Source organism: Erithacus rubecula (assembly GCF_903797595.1).
Source record: "Erithacus rubecula genome assembly, chromosome: 6".
NCBI classification, from domain to species: Eukaryota; Metazoa; Chordata; class Aves; order Passeriformes; family Muscicapidae; genus Erithacus; species Erithacus rubecula.
In genome coordinates this window covers 30522662-30544595 of record NC_136688.1, presented here as the reverse complement: position 1 = coordinate 30544595, position 21934 = coordinate 30522662, and the positions used below count along the sequence as shown (strand labels likewise).

At 33.7% G+C, this 21934-nt stretch overlaps 1 protein-coding gene across 4 annotated transcripts in view; it reads right to left on the bottom strand.

Annotated features, from left to right (window-relative positions):
* The window catches only part of FMN1 (formin 1), a 170747-nt gene that overhangs the window by 71611 nt on the left and 77202 nt on the right, over positions 1–21934 (bottom strand). For all 4 annotated transcript variants that reach the window (XM_079308080.1, XM_079308082.1, XM_079308081.1 and 1 more), the window contains 2 exons: positions 12186–12961; positions 9799–9949 (listed from right to left, as the gene is read on the bottom strand). In XM_079308080.1, the coding sequence (XP_079164206.1) occupies positions 9799–9949; positions 12186–12961 (927 nt within the window). The remainder of the gene's footprint in view (positions 1–9798; positions 9950–12185; positions 12962–21934) is intronic.

Here is a 21934-nt window from a genome sequence, read left to right as displayed (position 1 = left end):
TGAATTGACTTCAATATTTCTCCAAACATCAAACCTTTTTATTAACTAAATGTGGTAGTAAGACCTTCATGTTATCTTTGTGCTCTGCACCTTAACAAATGAATCATAAGACTGAATTCTAAACAGGTCTACTAAAGAACATCACCTCTTACTTGTAGGATGCTATTACAGAGGAAGAGAAAAAGGCACACCAAATATTTATTCTGGAATATAGTGGTCATATCTCCCCACCCCCTTTTTTAAAAATTATATTTAAGAATGATTAAAGACACTGAGTACCTCAGAAGTTCCTTAGTTTGTCTGGTAGTTTACATTTCAATATGAACAGGCTTATGTCTATTTTTCAGCAAAGGATCAATTCCTGACCAAGAAGAACTGAAGAATTGGTTTTTTATGCACTCTCAACACTACTGGAACACTGGGCACTACTCAAAGTATTTATTTTGGTCATGTCTGAATGTGCTTATTCCACACTGTTGACACTCCACAGGGATTTCAGGATCTTTTTCACATTTGGGTACAGATATTTGATAGTATAATATACTGACATTCAGACTGTAATAACTTCTGATGCCAGTTTAGGGGGAGAAGAAAAAAAAAGGAGGAAGGGAAACCTTAATGTTATTTTGGCTGGTTGAAATTGGTTATAAAGAAGGGGATCAATTTAGTTCAGAAGATAAAAATGTAAAAAACAAATTTCCCACAATGTCTAGGCTATCGGAATTTGTGATTTTGATTTATTCCATCGGGAAGATAGGACAAGAGCACATCACAAAATGCAATACAGACACAAGTTCTTAAAAAATACAGAATGTTGAAATCCAAGCAGATGGTTTACTTCATAGTGCTGATGTACAAAAACTATTAAAAATACTAACTCCTATGCAAAATTAAAACTAATAGCTATGTTTTCCCTAAATTTATATTCTTAGTATTTGATCTATATTTCACCAAATTAAATTTTAATATTAATGGTGGCACTCAGATATTTAATCATATTAAAAACTTAAAGCAATTGCTATGCCTTATTCCTGGAATACTTCTATGGTGCTCACATTAGAGACTGTTAACTGACAAAATCTATACTAACTCATAAAAATGTTTCCCACCTGTGTTTTATGTGATTTACAAATATTCAACTATGAAAATATTTAGTCACTCATCTATGCAAAATTAAATATTTTGACAAATAGAGGAAAAACAGAAATGATGCTGACATTTTCACATGAAAATGCAAATTTAGTTCTTATTTAGACTACTGAAATCAGAAAATACATACACAAGTTGGAACACATGCTCCCTTCAACAGAGACATGATAGATATTTCAGGTCCCTCTTGTAGTCCTCAATAATAAACTTATGTTAAAGTAGGTAGTGCATATTATCTGACAAAATTTGAAAAACATCTATCCTGATAGTTTGTTCTGCCTATGTGTACAGGACATATGATGAATATTAAGAAATTAATACTATGGAAAGTATTTTGTTCAAATGACAAATAATTCAGGCTCTTTTTCTCCTGAGTACACAAGCAGACATGATGATTTTGCTCCAAGTTACCTTAAATGAATGCTGTGGAAGCATCACATCCTGTTGACTGATTCTTCTGAGCAAATGTAAGTAACTGCTCGGTTTATCATGGTCATTTCTGAAGCTTTACATGAATTTGCTGAACTCTACAGCACATTAACTTCTTACAGGGATAATTACAGGTTTGAGTAGTATGCAATTTGTATAGCATTCACTGACCTCCAAGTTGAACTTGTTCAGGGCAAATTCATAGGTTGTCATAAACCCCATTAGACATGCCTAGTTTGAGGCAAAACCTTTCCAGACTATAGCTGTTGCCAACAACATGACACTTGAAATCATTCCACTGAAGTATTTGTAAGTGCTGATACCTTCTCCAGATATGATCAAACTAGCTCACATCACTAAGCAAGAAAAAACCCCTAAAAGACAGGCCTATATAATTTTAAAAGTTAAACCAGAGATTAATGATTTAAAACTGCAACTGACTGTATGTTCACATGCATTTTAGACAAATGTACACATGGTCACAATTACCAGGCACCAAACTAGACACAGACTACCTGAAGGCTAATACTTTATTCATTAGGCAGTGAAAATGGAGGACCATGACAACAGAATAGCTTAAATTGAGCATAAAACTACTTCAAATCCATAGTTACAATGCTAAGTATTATACTGGAATTTTGTCATGGATTTTCAGAATCAATGTGGAACTTGAAAGATTTCACAGTTAAAATATACAAAAAGTAGCAAACCAGAGAATTAATTTTAAAGACACCAATTTTATCCCAAATGATGGTTATTCTGGCAAAGTCACTAAGGGGGATTATACATGTGCGTGAGTTCCAAACAGAAAGAAGACACAAAAAAAATCAGCACTTTTTCAGTTCAGTAAAAACACAAGGCAAATGAAAAGAAAGTTTGTAAAGACTGTGTTGAACTATTTAGTCTATGCTTTTAAAAGACAAATCACTGGTCACCTCTCAGCATATTGGGACTTGCTTGTAGCTGGCAGTGACAGGTAAGCATCTACAACCCAGCTGATGCCAGCTGATGCTGCTGTGCCAGCTGGTGGGGTTTGCCAGATGCTTATTGCTTCTCCAGATTATGAATGCACTGTTTTAATGGATGCAGCATCTTCTGGCTAAGTGACAAAATTGTGACTGCTGGTGATAATTAATTTACTTCACTGATCCAAAGCATTATTTGTTTTTTTGTGTTTTTTTTCCTACTGATTATTTTTTAATGTTATTCAGTTAGCTGATTTACTGTATGTACAACTATCTCATCTACATCTTTCAAATCTTTATAAACTAATTAAAAAGTGAAGATATACCAAAGCTTGAATACACTAATAAATTAATCTATCATTTCCATTAGAAGGTGTTTCTCTAATGTAGCCAGAAATGTATTTCATTAAATACTATACAACAGACTTTACTGTTTGTCTAACTGCAATGTCTACATTCTACCCAGGACACTTACTGGTGCTGAAATCTGAAGAGATTCAGTTTACTTTAGTGATTAAAAGCTAAACCCTTCCTCCTGGTGGTGCATGGATTCCTTCTATATTTACTGAGAAAAGCCATAAGCTAAAAAGTTGTCCTGCATATTACAGCATTTCCCTCCATTCCCACTCACCAACTTTCACAGCAAATCAACAGCCTGTACCCATGAGCAGATTGCTGAAATCCTGTTCAAACAGAGGAAGAATATCCTGCACAAGAAGCCAAAATATGCCCCTCAAGCCATTCTGCATAAACACTACAAGAGTTACCAATGAAATTTCAGAAGCTTAAGACCAGACACAATCTCTCATATTCCTACTCATGGGAGAGCCAAATTTGACTGTGTTTTCCTTAACAGGGATGAACCATAGCTTTACATTTTTAAAAGTCTATTTACCATTTTATTAGCTTGAAAACATCTCTACTTTCAGCCTTTTTCTAAAGTACATACAAATGGCTACTTATCAGGTTCAAATAGGAGGCATGAAATGAGCTACTAAGAAACTTCAGTATCTTTACTCCTATCAGAACTGCAAAAATAAGACACACCAAAAATTACATATTCACCCTGTGGATAATTTCTATATTCTACATGACTTCAGGGCTTTATGATAAACAAGGAATGCCAGTTATTTTTCTCAGCAGAGCATAAAATATAAAAAGAAAGTGAGAGTGCCTCAGAAGAGCATGCACTAGCATTTTACTACTTCTGCTTAAGTTTGAACACTGTTTATTATCTTATGCAGACAGCTGAAGACAGTCATTGTGTTTCAACCCTGCAAAGCTTCCAACATTTTCTGCAATATCTGCCCTTCTTGTGGAAACACAAAATTTATTAATTGTAATTCCTCATTTAGTTAGATGGACAAAAAACTTGCTGACAGGCATATCCCCTTCAGTTAAAAAAATGCAATTCACTCAAAATATTGACACTCTTCGTAAATGAGAACACATGTTAATAATTATGTGAAGTCTGTTAGAGATAATAGACAACAGAAAAGCCATTATCTTTAATGTCCTCCTGCGTCTTTGAAATTATAATCATTGCACTAAAGGGCCAAAAATGATTGATGGACTTTCATTTGGAGCATACACCTGACACAAATTACTTGACATTTACTCATTTTTTTTGGTAAGATGAAGACAGAGTGGCATCACAAATATCCAACTGTCCTGTTTCTTGAAAAAGTATAGAAAATTCTTAAGTTTTTGAGGATAAATTACTAACAAGTGCTCAAATATATTGGAAAAAATAATACAACTTCAAAATATGTGTTAAATCTAGCAATGGAGCTACAAAATGCACATGGAAAAAATTGCAGCAAAGAAATTTTCTTTTAAAAATATATCTTTTTCAAGATTACATAGTATCATAGCTTAATTCATAACGAATAATGTCTTTTATTTATTTGATTCATATTCAGGGATTTTTGTTTCCTACTGCAGATTCAACCAGTTCAGAATTATAAAATAACTGCTAAATAAATCCTGCTCCTTCTATATACTATTTGTCCACTTAGAGTCTCTGGGAAAATCAGCAATCATCTCTGCTCCATTTCATGGACATTAACTCCAAACATTTACTACATTACATTATTTCATATAAGATTATAATGCATCTAAGCCTTAATTCAAAGACAGTTTTGTGAGAGAAGAATTATATTTTTCATATTTAAATATATTCCATAGTACTTTACTCTAATATTGAGACACAATCAATACTATACATCTAGCCAGTAGACTCTCCCAACCAGAAAAAATGAATTCTATTCTCAAAACATATTATCAAAACCTCAGAATACTAATTTATATCATTATCTACATGATACATTACAGCATTAAATAAAAGATGGCATACAAGCAGAGAAGAGAACAAAAGTTTCCTGAATTATTTCAGAAGGTGTTCATTTGGAAAAAAAACTTGAAGTTCTTCCAAAGGTGCTACATTTTCCAAAGGGCTGCCTGATCAAGGAAGCACGAGCAGACACACAGTTTGCAGAGCTTCAAAATCCAGATAAGCATTACCATAACAAACTTAAAGTCTTCAAGTATATATATGTGTACTAGAAAGGTACATCTGACCTTTGTTTAGCCTATATTATTTTTATAATTGTATCACTATCAAGTGAATGTACTATATTTTTCTAAAGTTATTGAATTTCTAAAAATAAGTAAAATCACCTTTTATACAGTTCTTTAAGTTGTATCACCATTGCTGCTTAGATTCTTAATTTCCCTTCATTTCTACCCCCACATACTTGCCAGAAGCCTCTAGAAATCAGAGTATCCCAATAAGCCATTTCTCCTGGCATGAATGTAACAAATTTGGGAATCATGACAGTGTTTCCATTCTTGAAAGAAGTATAGCCAGCTGTTTTTACCCATAGGACAATGGACAGAAAGTGGACTTTAGGTCTTTTAATTGATTTACAGTGTCAAGACATTGAAAAGGCACCCAAAATATCATTCACAGCCTTTCTGCACTTCAAGACAGTTATCAAATATGTGTGTACCATTCTAAAACAAACTTTTGTAAAAATCTCCAAATACAGGAACACAGTTTCTCTAGCCAAAATTTTTCTGCATTCCTTTGGTATCCTTGCTCTTAGAAAGCTTTTCATAATTTTTCTTTGCAGCAGCTGCACGCACTTGATTACACTTATAACTGTCCCAATCAACCTTCTCCTTTCTAGACTAAACAGTCATAATAATTTGATTATTTCCTTAGAGACTACTTCACTTTTCCTCATTCTCCCTCTCCTTGACTCTTTACAGTTAGGAATTTTTTAATAATGGGTTGTAGTGCCTAAATCTGGGTGCAACTCTTAACTGAGACATGGCTGAGTAGTCTGCCTTGCAAGGAATACTTCTTGATCTATCAGAGTTCTTCTTTTCATTTTTAGTAGTACCATGATTTGAAAATTCATATTCCTCTTGTGAGCCACTATAATGCCAAGACTCTCTGCTGAGCTATTACCAGTCATTTAGCCAGCTGTGCCCCATCTTATTTTTTAGGTAGCTGAATATCCTTAATCATATTAACCTTGTGGTTAATTGCATTAGCTTTGTGCTTATCTTTGTCTGGCAGACCAGATCTCAGATACATGAAAGCCTTCTGAAGGATCTACTTCAGAACATTTGAAGCCTCTTGCTAATAGGTAGTGGCTGCAAAGTTAGTTATTCTGCTATCCAAAAAATAAGTGAAAATACAATGTAACTGCAACCAGCAAAGAAGTCCAGAGATTCCTTCATGTATTCTCCTATTTTGACAGTGAGTATATATATATGTATAAATAGAAATATTATTGATGATATATTGAAATACTAGTGATATATTATAATTATTCATTGTATAAAAAACATATTATATTGTAGTTATATTATATATATGTACAAATATATGCAATATTTACTCACAAGCCTACTTTCTGAGCATAACTTGCCAAATGGTACTGGAAAATAGACCAGGAGAATCCATTCCAGGAGAAACCATTCCACACCCTTTCTGTGAAGAAATTTTTCCTAATGTCCAACCTAAGCCTCCCCTGGTGCAGCTTATGGAGTACAATTAGACACTTATGGCTGAAAATGGCAGGTGCTTATCAGGTGTAAGTAAAAAAGCCCACAGCATATGGTGAATTTTTCTAACCTGTGTTGCCATACAGTGGCTACTATCTGAAAAAACGGGTAAGAACAGAACAAACTGAAATTTCTACAGGCTTTCCACAGAAGCATTCATTTCACAGACTAAGCATACAGATTATTCCAACTGGTTTCACAAAACTAAAAAACTAAAAAAAACTAAGAATAAACTGAATAATACTGTTTTATTTGGAACAGCAGAAGTATTAAATGAGACTCAATTATCCTGTAATTCAAAAAGATAAAATCGTCCAATTGAAAAAGGAATTTGACTGTGAGGCACTGATGTAATTCTCATTCAAGGAGCAAAGGATTGAATAATCATGTCTTAATAAGCAGACCTGCACCATCTATTGGTCTGTCATTTCCCTAAATACCAAAGAGGCTGAATTTAGTGTGTATAAAAGGCCATTAAAAAGGGCATAGTTTGTGCAGAGAAGAGAGAGGTTTAATGCAGTGGGTGGGTCAGTCTTAGCAGCTATCATTAAATAAAACAGCTTAGTTATTTCAAGCACAAACTACAACTTCATCACTGTACCTGTATCTTGCTCTGGGAAAGATTCTTCTAGAGAATAGGAAAAAAGAATTTATAAAAAAGTACATAATGACATGGCAGCAGCTAAATCTGCAATATATGATGAGCCTCCTAAAATTTGTGTTTCTTTATGTCTGCAGAACTATACAATCAGACTATACAATCCCCTGTAATGTGACACTGGTACCATTTTTAAGACACCAGACAAGCAGAAATTTATGTACTGAAGTGAAGAAAAAGATTCTTGCTAAAACCCTAGTAGACATAACTATTGGAAAAAAGACAGGAAACTTGGAGAGCCAAAAAACTCATGAGGAAACCAGAAATGAAACCAGCCAAACTGACAGCTTTATATTGATCTACAGGAGTTCTGTTATTATCTACGAATAAACCCTCCTGTAAGTAAATAAAATCCCTGTCTACTATGTATCATTTGCAGCCCACCAAGATTGATCCACTGGAGCCAGCCTGCAGATATTTGGGCTTTCAGAGAGACAAAGAAAAACACAGGACCATTTAAGAGGGCCAACTGTCTGTAGAAACATTCAGCTGCTCCTGTGAGTTATTTAAATGAGAAAGGTGAAAATACAGGATATACTAAAAGCTTCTGTACTCAACATTTTCTTTGAATTCTAAAAGCGGATTTATTTTTAATTTTCTATATTGACCAAGTGATGGAATGTTTCACACTACTGCCCATCAGTTTTGTAAATTCTCAGAGAAAACCCTACAGTTCCCATGGTTTGTAACATCATGATCACAACCCCATTGGTTTTCCAAACCAAAGACGTGGCAACAGATGTAATTCTAAATTTATTTTTTACAGAATTTATTTTTGTATTTTCCCACAGTACTTTAAAGGAACCTTTTTCATTTCATTTATTTTATTAAAACACCCTTAAAATAATTGTCCTAAAATACTAAGTTTACCTTTAGTAACAAAGCAGAATAATTAAAACACTGATAGAAATAAAAAAAAAAAAAGATGCCTTTCATACTATGAAAATACACTGATTGCTCACAAGAAAAAAATGCATATTATTATACCAATATGTTTTGTAAGTATTATCCAGTTCAATTTTGGATGAGCCAAGAGAGATCACTAAAAAATCAGGCTACTCAAACAAGTTAGTTTACAAAGCAGCAAGGAAAAAGAAAAACACAATTTTATCTTTCAGTAAATAGACCTAATTCTGTACCTGGTCTGCTGTCACCTCCTGGAGAAGCATATATACTCCCGTAATTACTGAGATTTTGAAATAAAAATGCAACTATTTGTGCATATTAACTCCCCATTAAAGTTACAGTGATTAAAAAAGTTCTTCAAAGTTCTTTGGAAACCTGTATTTCCTATTATATGATTCTTTCTGAAAAAGGCAAATTAATGAAATATAAAAATGAGTATTAGAAAGAAGGCATAAGATATGTGAACTAATGGAATTTATGGATACAGCTGCTGATGCATATCACATTCACTTCAAATATTTTTCATGTAAAATACCTCAAAAAATTTTTCACAGAGATGTTCATGCCCAACTTAAGTCTAATATTTGAAGGACTGTAACAATTATTTTTTTGGTGTGCATTTACAAATGCCAGCATGTCCCTATCCAAGCCCCATTTTTAATTATTTACTTTTTGCATCGCATGAATTTGAGTTCTATAAATTCTACAGCCCTATTGATACTTCCCATTAGCTGTTACATTAAGACATTAAGACAATACAGGGAATTTATGACCAAAGATGTTCTGAAAGATTGGACAGCATCAATATGTAAACATGTTTCCTATTCCATGTGTTATAAAATTGAAGGTAGCAAGCACAGCTCACATGCAAACTGCCCTCTTGTGGTTCCAAGCAGGTAAACTCAAGAGATTTAAAACACAATAAATGTTTCAGTAGTTTCAGATATGTAATCATACATGTTAGGAAAACAGTATTGATTATTATTCAGTCTAGAATTTTTCTGGCAGCAAACACTACTAATGGCATTTCTTTTTCCTATCTGCACATCCCACCTGGCAAATGCCAGCTGTCTCTGTTATGGATCATGTCTGAAGCAGACAATATTTGCTCTACAGCAATAACACAGCTACTGCATGTAGCTTTGGTCATTAAAGAAATTATTGTCCTTCCTGACACAACTCCTTAGCTATACTGGAGGACAAAAAATGGCATTCCTTATTCAAAATGTTGCTTTAAATTTTATTTTTCCATTGGAAGAGAGGTTTGCTGGAGTAACAAATGATAGGCATTAACTACAAATCAGCTCAAGGGCAAATAATGGCCTGATATACTGGCACTTTCAGATATGAATTAGAACTTTAATTCTATTCTCCTACACAGTATTCTTTCTACCTCACTGGAATGTGGAACTGTCATTATCAAAGGCAGAAAGATCTTCCAAGTTAAATAATAGCCCTGCATTATCAAGCAAGAGAATTGAGATTAAATCAGCAATCCATAATTTTCTTTCTTGCTCGTTCACAAAAAATCCAAAAATTCAAATGGAGTTTTCTCAAAATGAAACACTAAACAGTACCACACAACAAGCAGACAAAGAAAGAAAGAATAAATACCTTTTTGGCCTTGTTTTTTTTTTCGTAAGTCTCTGATAATGGTTTTCGTTTTTCCTGAGTGGTGTCTTTGGAGAATAAATACTCAAACTCAGTAGTGTCAAGTATATCAGGCTCTTCCAGTGATTCCCATAATGTTGGCATAGCAGTTTTCCTATAAAGGGAAAGGTCATAATAAAATTTCTAAACATTATGAGAAACCATAATAGATCTAACCATAATAGATGAAAATCTATGACAGATTTAAAGCTCACAAAGAGCATTCCTTTCCTGTACCTTGCTCTTGTAAGGAGTCAGAAAGTTTTTCTATGAGTTATTCATTTCAGCTATTCAGTCCATGCCTGCTAGACTATTGAAATGCATCATTCATATTGTACTCTGTGCAACAGTGGCAGCTCGTGCAAATACATGTCAAGAGATTTCTGCCACTTCAACTAGGATTAGAAGTACTCCAATGTCAGCTTTTTTGAGAAATTCCCAGTAATCTACTTAGACCTATAAAAATACACAATATCAACAAATAGTGAACAAACTTTATTCAAGCGTATTTTTAGAGCATTTAGGCAATTTGTATAGGACTTGATTTACTTCATGTTATCCACAGATGTTTTATGCTCATATTTATCCCTGTTGAAGTTCTGAGAAACTAAAGTAATTATGTGGCTTATATTTTGGGAGACTAGCCAGTATTCTTCTCCATTTAACCAACTGCAAATTTTAAATATGGATTATCTTCCCTTCTATTTTCCCCTTCCAAGACCAGATTTAGTTTTGGATCAGTTGGGAGCTTGTTTACACAATCTTCTATTTTTATCTACTTCTATGTAGTTTTTAAACATTGTACATCAGTTGTGAAAGGTCTTTGTTTCAAAGTTTCAATGTCTCAGGAAAATTCATGGGACAAAACCTCTGAGTGTTCTTGTCTGTTTATCAGTAGAAGGTGGGACTACTTCTTCCAGCAGATGTCACTAAAAGGCAGTGAAATTATTTGCAATTAAACAGGTGATGAAAACCCCTATAAACTATAAATGGCTGATGTCACTGAACATAGATGTAATATGCAAGAAAATGGAACTCCTATCAATTCAAAAGAAACCAATTTTTTTTTCATATTTAAGATTTTTTTTCTACTCAATACTCAACTGTCTATTATCATGAATGTTTAAGAAACTTTTCATTTTTTTCTATTAGCACTGCTGATGCAGTACATTCCATGTCACAGGACATGCTTAGAGCTACCCAGCTTCGCTCTTCCTCACATTACTTGTTGTGGTAGCAATACTGAAGAATGAAGGACTCTTCCTGGCTCTGCCAAACAGCTTCTGATTTGAGCAGCAAACACCAGAAGAAATTTCCAGCTCTAATACAGACCATGAAAATGCTGGACCATTATATCTGGTGACCAGTAGTTCATCAGAGTGCTACAAATTATTCCTTACCTTACAAAAGCTTGGTGAGCCAGCGCTATTTCAGAAAGAAAACTTCTATTTCATTGATTCAATGGGAAGAATTACAATAAAGTTTATTTATGGATGAACTATTTATTCACTATCAAACAATTATATTGAAGAAATACTGGGAAAGTAAAACCAAATTGTTCAAGCCTCCTACTCCAAAATATTTCAATTGTGAAAAATGCTGATTTTCAGAAAATTTTCATTCTTTTTAATTCTGAAAAAGTAAGAATATGCAACTGACATTTCACTAATTTCTTTGTTCCTGTCAAATATTTTATATAAAATAGTAACACCTTACAATGCTTCAATACACCAGAATAATGATGCTTTGTAATCAAAATAAATTCAGAGCTGTAAAATAAAATAAAACTCATATTTAAATCCACTTAACTACAGATACTTACTTCAAAAGTGTTTCAATATTAAAATAAAACATTATTATAATATTAAGTAACTTTAATAAATACATAATTTATAAAAATCATTATTACAGTATAAATAAACTATACTAAACAATTTCTAAAATTCACAGTATAATATAATCACACTATATAATACGGTATGTAATATACTATGTGTGTATATTGTATATCACATATAATATTATGATGTGTTATAACTGCAAGCCATATATAGGAATATAATTTAACTTATTAAAATATTCGAATTTAGCATCTTGGTAACTGCTGCTAGGCTAACATCACTTTCCAAACAGATAATAACGATTTGAAGTTTAAGATCCAAATAATAATGCAACTTTTTTACTTGCATTAATGCAGGACCTGAATTAATGGACAACTCTTCATTAAAATAAAATAGTCTGTGTCACTTAAGCATCCCCCAAAAATCGTTTTTGATCTAGAATTATGCAAATCCCATGTCTCTACACTGACCTGTAAGTAGCAACTCTAAGTCCAAGTAAATATATTTTACCTGTTATCCTGCAATTGTATTCGTGTCCAGTACAAAGGCTTCATGGGACGGCCAGGTTCAATGGCAGGCTTTCGAGGACCTTGGTTTGAAGATAAAGTGCTATTGAAAAAGAGCCCAGGCCCAGGAGGTGGAGGGGGTGGAGGTAACCCAGATCCAGGCAGTGGAGGAGGAACAGGAGGTCCCTGCCCTGGAAGCGGTGGTGGTGGTGGAGGTGGCGGTGCTTGAAAATTCCTACAGCCTTCAGAAAGGGGAGGTGGCAGTGGTGGACCAGATCCAAACTGAGATGCTAGTGAAGTCAAACCCATTGGCAAAGGTGGTGGTGGAGGAACTACAGCAGACAGTGAAGAATCAGGAAGGGGAGGAGGTGGAGGTGGTGGTGGTGGTGGAGGAGGCAGCATTTGTTTTGGTTGACAAGACAAGACACTTTCTGATGACTGTACATTGTAATTGTCCTTACTTTCACTTTGGGCAGATATACTATGTGTCAAAGAAGAAATATTAAGCTTTTTGGGTACTATTTGGTTATTTTTCACAGCTCTGTTTTCCTCTTCACTAGGCTTTATGAAAGTTTCTCTGTCAGTCTGTATACATACATTTCGGTATGCCTTTGGTGGGTTATCATCTTCAGTAGAAACACCAATATCCTTTGCTTTTTCATTTCTTCTGTTTAATTTATTATCAAGTTCATTCTTCAGATGTGCAATGGTTTCCTCAAGCTGAGCAGTTGAGACAGCATGTTCTCCACGAATATGGAATACCCTGAGTTCAAACTGAGACTGCAGAGTAACAAGGAAAAAACCTCTTAGTGCAAATATTTTTCTGAAGTGTTTATTTTGTAGTCTATTAGAAATCTTCACATTTAAACTATGTTCTTATGTTAAGCAAAGTGGGAGACACTTCTCTTTCCCAGTTCTAAATGGTTTTATTGCAAGCTATTACATAACTGGACAATTACTAATCTCTAAAGAAATGTAAGCAGGGTGTGTTTCAACAAAATATATTTTTCAAGTAAAAACCCAGAACATTATCTTTAAGTAAACTTACCAGTTTTTAATTGAATGTAGTAATTAATGGTATACTATGGAAAGAAGGTACCTTTTTCAAATGTTGTTCTATTTAATGACATGAGCTTATTACTTATTTAATTTCATAAGTACGTCACATGTACATATATATAGAGAAATAACATGTTAGGAAGTAAAAAATAGATTGAATACAACAGCTTGAACCTAATTCAAGATAAAACATTAAATAAAGTAATATCTCAATCTGTTATGTGTTATCATCAATAAAATTCACAGAGGTACACATAAATTCTTCAACTTCATCTCTACTATTAGTCTAAAATTTCACTTCTTCCAGATATATTTTAATCTACAACTCAGGAAAAATAAACATTAGAACCAAAAGAATCAAGAGGATTTCACTGGATAAGTAAGTAAGGAAAAAACCCCAGTTTTCTTACCATATGTCAGAAAAATACAAAACATTTGGCACAGAAATATCTGCTTTAAGAAATCCAATACATTCCAATGCTGCTATTCCCCATTATTAGGTCCCTACACGTTATTTTCTGTTATGCTATGATACTATCAGGCAGCTGGCTGATATTACCATAATTCTTTGCAAGACAATGACTCCTGAAAGAGTTTTCATGGTTCTTTCGGGATCCCTCTACAAAAGGGAAGCCAACCTTTTAAGAGAAACAGCTAATGAGGTGTGATTTTTCAAAATTCCTACAGGCACAGGAATTTACACTTAAAATTCCCATGAAGTGCTTGTCAGAAGTGGCCACATGGCACTCTCTATTTACCATTCCAACTTCAGTATTAGGTCAGAGCTACTAGTTTACTAGCACTAGCATTAATTAATACGCATCCAAGACATACACGTTTAGCTCAGTGTGGCAAATATAATGTAAGAGTTGTGATTTTATATTGTAAAATGAAGCTTGGCTAGATTTGCATACAAGATACACTTACAGAAGTATGATAAGCTTGAATTCTAATCAATTTAGTAAGATAAAATCCAAAGAAAACAATCTGAAAATACTGGGTAAAAAATGCTCCTTTCACACTATTAAGTGTAAAGGTGGGAAATCAAGTTTAAAGTCTTACAGAGAGAATCAAACAGATTGGCATTGGAAACAATCCAATTTCTATTAGTTTTATAGACAACTCAGAACAAATACGTGTACCATTTACTTAGCTTTTTTCCTTTTTCCTACTATTACTCCATTGGCACTCATAATTATTATTCAATTCAACTATCACAAGATTTTCTGCCATTTGAATTGATTCAAAGAAATTGCCTTTCTTTTTAAACTTGGCATACTGATCCATAAATGAGGTAATGAAGTCAGTTTGCCTTAAGGAATTTAACTTTTTTTTTTTTTATATCATAGTCCTTTGCTCCTATTGGACATCAAAAACTCCCTCACAGAACAATTTACTTTGAACGTTAAAGATTTTCCCAGCAGTAAATCTGAAGCCACCTTAAAAACACGCTGTAAAACAAGCACAGTATCTAACAAAACTATTTATTGCATTTAAATGGGCATAAAAGCAACTGTGTTAGTATTACAAGACTTTCCAGATCTCCAGTTTTAATTTACAATATAAAATTGATAGTTTAAAGTCAAAATTATATTTGAGGCGAAAGAATGAAAAGCAAGAAAAAACACAGAACTGTCTAATTTTCAGAATGATTATTTTCCATAACTCGAAAAAACCCATAAAAAAAATTAAAGCTAAAATTACAAAGCAACAGTAATTACAAAAAATAAGTAATACTTCTATTTAATAATAAAACAAATTTTTTATTTTAATTACTTTTCATCTCAAAAAATTATTCATCGAAATAGCATTACCTTATATACCTAGGATAATACTTTCAACAAAAGTGACAAGAATATGAATATTAATATGAACTACTTTTTATATGGATGAATAAATAATACATATATATTCTTAATAAAAGTCTGCTTCCTGGAAAATATTTCTTAAAATGAGATAAAATGCTCTAAAGTCATATGATGCATCAAATGGAGAGCAAACATCATCAAAATGTAACAGTTTGGTCATAACTACTTTAGGCAAGATGAAATGGAAAAATACTTCAGCAGAAAGCAAAATATTTGATGGAAGGAAGGTATGGGAAGAAGGTTGAAGGAGCAGAAGATACTAGAATGCAGCTGAAACGAAAACTGTGAAAGCCACCCTATGCATGAATGAAAATGATTTATTCCTGAAGAAGGGTAGAGGATTTTGAAACCTATCAAAGAAAATTTCTGTAAAAATTGCTGTATAAAAGCAAGACACTACAAAGAACAATGTGGGAAATGTTCATCAGCAAGCTTTATATACAAAGGATAGCAGGTTTTCTTTTCATTTGAAAACTGCATTTGTAACTTTGCTGACTGGTATAGAAATTTTCTTGCTTCCCAGCAGCACTCATTTAAGAAATCTGGATTGTATAGCTACATTCAATACCAACTAAACTATCGCAATGAACATATTTCTATTCCCTTGACCATTTCATTTTCTTGCAGCAATAATCTGCTTTTTCAGAGAGTATCGAATTAAGCCCCCAAGCCTTGGTCTGTCGAGATTGTCTTTCCATTGTATCAGTGACTCTTGCCAGTCAGCCACTGACATATTATTCCCTCTCCTGTACACACACACACACACACACACACACATATACACAAAATTGATACAGCTGCCTAAATTTCCATAACAGTAGAGATACATTTTTTTGCAGTTTACTGCTACAAATACAGTATTTGAGGCATAAATGTTTCAATAAAACCTTATTATTATTTCTCTTCACATTGCTAACTTAAAAGAAAAAAACCCTTTTGTGCTGAAATCACATTTCAACCATCAATTTGAGCATACCTCTTGAGTACCTTAAGCCTACTCCATACAGCAGTGTGCTACTGAAAAAAGTTGTCTTACCTTGGTACAATCTTTTTTGCAATAATTAATAGGCAAATTGATATTGCATTTATTTCTTGCAATGTTAAATAGGCAAAAAATGCTATGCTATTAAGCTGGTGTACACTGTTAAAATTCAGAATTCACAATAATTTTATCAGACAAGGAAACAGTCTGAAAATGCATGCTACAATTCAAGAAAGAATGCTGCAGTGTTCATAGCTACAGAAGGGATTGATCAGTGGTATGGCAATTTAAGGAAAAGGATCTGCAAAGGACTGCTCATCACTCACTGACTGAATCAACCCTGTATTAGGATATGTATTAGTCATATGCAAAAAAGTAATCTTTGTGCTTTATTCAGTACTAAAAGCTGTGTTTTTTTTAGTTTGCAAGAAACTCTGTCCCTGTGTTCATGATCACTGCTATTGAAATCTGGGGCAGCTCATTTGGTCTTAATTTTCTAGGTTCAATCCACAATGTCTTTTGTCTCCACCTCATCCTTACTGGATAATGCTCCCCTTGTTTCCATAGTTTCTTTCTGTTTCCATTGCTTAAAATTACTTTCAGTGAACCCTTAAATTTCCTTTGCAAGACGTGATTCAGCTTGAGTGTTGTCAAATGCCCTGTTAGATTCTGAATTCTAAAATTAGCCTTCCTGGCTAATATGTCTCTTCTTCCTTTCTTCCACAGCTCTCTGCTTCCACCCAATATCCATTCTGAAGAGGTTGAATAAACAGGCAGTTCTGTCTATCCTTCTTGATAAAATGTCTATTGCTTCCAAATCAGGCTTTTTTGCACCTCTGATTCTGACTAAAGAAGGTTCTTGCAAACTTACTTACAAATCAGTGTCTTTAATTTGTTGAGATTTGTCTAGTATCTGCCATTGAAATGGACATGATCCATTTCCCTTGGGTAAAATCAATTCACCAAGCAAGTGATCCCAGCTGACTCTCAGACCCCTTGAACACAGACCTTTATATTTAAGCTTAGAAGGTCTGTGTTATCTTGCTCCTAAAAAATTACTTCTGTTAATGGGTAAAATAAGAGCCACCCCTAAAAAAAAAAAAGACCTCTTTTTATTAAATACATGATAAAAGTGGATTATGCAAATACCCAAAAACATTAATACACTGTAACCTGGAAAACAACAGGAGTGTTTGGATTGGCTTTCCTGCTTCCTCCCTTTACACCCACCCCTCTGGTCATCTCCCCTTTTGGGACCTGCTAAGTGACTTGACACAATACAGAGAAAAAAGGCAAATTATATTCTCTGACAATGTGAACCTTCATTCTTGGTCCCATGGGACCCAGGAAATGATGAAGCCTATGATCAAGGAAGAAAAATTTCAAATATTGAATCAATGTACAATACTGCCATTAATCATTAGAGTACCAGATGATAAATCATAAATTAATCACAAAAGCAATAGACTAAATCCTCTCATTCATGGAACTAACAAGCTGTCTCAATGTCTTTGAAATGGCAATGTGGACTGACATGGACAAATCTCAATACCAATGTGGTAGCTTTTCTCTGTGCTCTGATATCTGAAAGAAAGATTATAGTCTCATTAACTACAGTCAATATAGTCAATTAGAGTCAAACTGCTTTACATAATGTGATTTTATGTGAACAAAACCTTTTTAAACATGACACAGAACTGCTCTGATATGAAAAGCTGTAAAACAACTTGTATGTATGAGGACAAGGAAAGTATAAATTTCTACAGCAATCTACACTAAAAAACCAGTTGCTAACTTATTAGTCAGGACTTACTTGCCCCATAAATGTTTAAAAATCCTGAGAATTTTAACAGTAAAACATAAAAAAAAAAAAAACATAAAAAAAAAAATCTCTAAAACACTGCTCTGAACAAGCAATATGCAGAACTTTTGCTTTGAAACTAACAAGTTCATTCTCCACTGTCAATGTGTAATGCTTTTTCACTAACATTTACAGTGTAATTCTACTCTGAAAAGTGACTGTGTAAAAATGACACATATTTAATGAACAAAGCTGTTCTAGGTATATCAGAGACAGACCTCTTCTTTAACTGAGAAACACACACTTTTACAAGTTTTTACTCTAATTAGAGTAGAAAAATAACATATTAGGGAGAAAGTGAGCTCGATTTTATTTCCTTCTCTGACTTTTATACAGTGATTGTTATGTCTAATTAGTTACTTATGCCAAGCCATGAAAATAAAAAAAAGTGGGAACACAGAAGACACAAAGTATCCTGGGATATAGTTAGTAGATGTGAATATGTTCCAGCAAGGAGGATACTAAACAAGGAAAAAAAAAAAAAAAAAAAAAAAGGGAAAAAAAATATAAGAATTACTGAGTTGCTAATGAAAAACTTTTTTAATATATTTCACAGCTTTCTTTCTTAATAGTATTTTGGCCATCAAAGTAGTGTGCACAGAAAAGAGAGGAAAAACAAATTTTTCAGAGAGAGCCTCTAACTTGGTTTTGTTCATTCTAAGTAATTTACTCTTCAGTTTTTGGAAGAGTTCACACTTTTTTATTCTTCTATTGTGTTGACAAAAGAAAAGAAGCTCTTTTTTGTTGAATCCCTGTCCTTGAAAAAACATACATTTGTTTTAAATTTTAACAACAATCAGAGGTTTAGCAAAGGATTTCTCCAGAGGGAAAAAAAAAGTTAAACCCGTGCCAGTTTACATAAAAATCAAAATTCCTCTCTAACAAATACCTCAACAAACACAACAGTTACATATGGTATATCATCACTGTCAAGGACACACAGTAAGAATTGCTCTTACACCTCACAATAAAAAAATAATGACTGAACATTCTCAAACAATCCCAGATCTCTAAATATTCCTGTAGCCAATGCATACAGAGTCCAAAATAATAAATACCCAGCTTTACAGAGGAAATGTAGCAAAAGTAGTTGGGACAAAAGACAAACAAACAAAACCTCTGGCTATTTCCTATTCATTGTCCTTATAGATCCACTAGAGTCAGTATGTACAAATAAACTGTCCAAAGGCTGACAGTAGAATACAGTGGGAACAGGAATTGAATCAGGCACATGGAGAGATCCTTGGGTGTTCTAGGCAGGGCCTGGAGTTGGACCCCATGGGTCCCTACAACTCAGCATAATCTACGACTCTGGGATTTTGATTCTTTCACACTAGTGACCTCCTAAGTATAAGGCAACAAACACATTTCCATTTTTATCCCTATCAGAAGAGCATGAACAGCCATGCAAAGCATATCTATGAGACAAGGACACTGCAGATGTTTTCTGACCAGGACCATGTATTTTAAGAGACTGTTGTGTACAAGATACAAATTGCCCCTTGCATGATGGGCTGCAGGAAGTCCAACATTCTTTTAATCTCCAGCATCTTCTCTAGCTGCTCTTTGTGGACTTCCATTATCTCTTTTCCATGCTCTTCACAGAGTGATCTCCAGGTTGCCTTAAAGTTCGTGTTCCTCCTCCTTATTACCCTGTGTCTGGTCTGTAAATGTTTCTGTCAAGTAACATTAATCTAGGTATTGTTTCCTGCACATATACACATCCTTCCTTCAGTCCTTTCATGGTTAAGAACTACCATCCAACCATTTAATATTAAACAAACCAAACCACTTGGAGAACTTTGTTATATAATGCATAGCTCACAGTAGTTAATTTCTAGTTCTTTTTCTAGAGCTGTCCTACTTACATGTGATTTTACTCAGATCAACCCACCTAAAGGGAGGTTACTTTTCTGTAACTTCTAATGAAATAATCAGAGAGAACCCTTAATGTGCCTTTGAAATTTCTTGGCAATCTTTCAAGATCCTGTAAACATTATGAATCCAAATATATAGAAAAATATCTTTAATCATGTCCATTGTATTCCATAGCACACAGCACATTCATGGATCCTATTATATCCACTTCACCACCTGGTAAGTGATGCACTCTACTATACATGTAGGAATCTCTGTGCCTACAGAGAAATCTTACTAGAATCTAAATTCTTCTTGTATCTGACTTATATCAAACAGAAAATTGTTAATGCCTCAGATTCACTAACTTCTTACCACAGGCACATTTGCTAAACAATGTTATTCCTTGAGACAAATTATGAAAAAATTCTAAAAAACTAGATTAAATAATACTTAATACAACCGTTAACAATGTATGATTAAAGGGCTAAATTTCAGGTTACTAATAAATAAATATTAATAATAGATAATTTAACATTTTATGTAGATTTTAAATTTCAGTAGGTGACCTACAAAATTCCCAATAGTACTGAAGTTTCTCATTTGAGTGAATGTTTTTAAAAATAATAAACCCATGAAAATATTCAACTGACAAAACCAATTTAAGCTTTCATGTATTCACAGCAGCAGTGAATTCCTAGAGAACAGAATACCACACCCACTAGAATTTGCCAAAAAAGTAGCAGCTACCTGTCAAGCCATGCAAAGTCAACAATACTTGTAGAAAGTGACTATGAGTTGTTTCTTCCTAAATGTAAGATAGCTTATGCTAGGAAATATAAATCCTACATAATAAGTAAAAAATGGGTATCCAGCTAAATTGAGACCAACCTATAAATTTCTAGGAAAATGTAATTTTGTGGACAATTTGATTGGGAAAATCTCTCAATATTGTTAAATTCTGCTGAACATTTCAATTCTGCAGAATGGAATGAGGTGACTCAGCATGCAACACACCAATAAATGTAAATGATATATTGTGTGCAGTTTCTGTGAGGCGAAGCTAATGAAAGCACGAAACCACACTATGAGCTAAAAAACTAATTTCAAACTTTTGTTGAACTAGGCCCAAGAACAGTAAACATGCCAAATGCAAACATTCCTATCACAGGCTGTAGTTACCATCTTACTCTGCTTCTCACTTACAGCTACTATCATAGTCTTAGGACAGCCTCTGTTACTATGTGTGTGTATAGATGCAAAAATACTAATATCTACTCTCTGTGGTGTTGTTCAGAAGATTATATGCAATGAGGAAAAAAAGCCCCTGAATATTGCTAACAAAATACTTTAAAATTCAACATGTAGAAATATAGACTGATAATTAAAATTCTACATGAATTATTTGTTTTGATGGTAATTTACTTGAGATAAGCTACAGTATTTCTTTGCCAGGGAAATTACATGATGATGTGGCATATTTTACATTTGGCATGTAAAATGTGAAAACAATGCAAAAAATGGCTGAAAACAAGCTGAAGATGAAGTTTTGGTGACAAAAACTACAGAGGCAGTATGGATCCAATAAGAAAACTGAATTTAGTAGAGAGCAAGTTGTCTCTGATCTTGGGAGAATGTTTTTGGACACCTAACAGCTTTTTTATTACTGTGGCTGATTAAAATGAAAAGCCCTACTACTAAAATGTTCTTTTTGATGAGGTTTTTTGCCATGAACTATAGACCTTGCAGTCCAGTGGGATACAAATCCTTTGATCCTGTGCAGTCACATAAATTCAAAGTCGTAAAGCAACATTGAATTTGATTTTATTAGTGTGGCTGATGTTGCCAGAATTGTAATGCAACCTTGTTTTTCTTCTCTTTTCTTCCTTTTCTTTCGGAAAGGGGATGGAAAGGAGAGTTTACTGTCAACATTGCTTCACCATATAAAGAACTAATTTCTTTGGCAACCAGGCTACAAGTTCAGCCATTATAACAAAGCTTTGTAACTACAGAGGAAAGCAATGATATATGTTGCTAAGTTGCAACCAATTATTTGGATTAAGTACAAGCTGAAGCAAAAAGCATTATTAGTAAAGCACATGGAAAACAGTAACTAAAGATAAAGT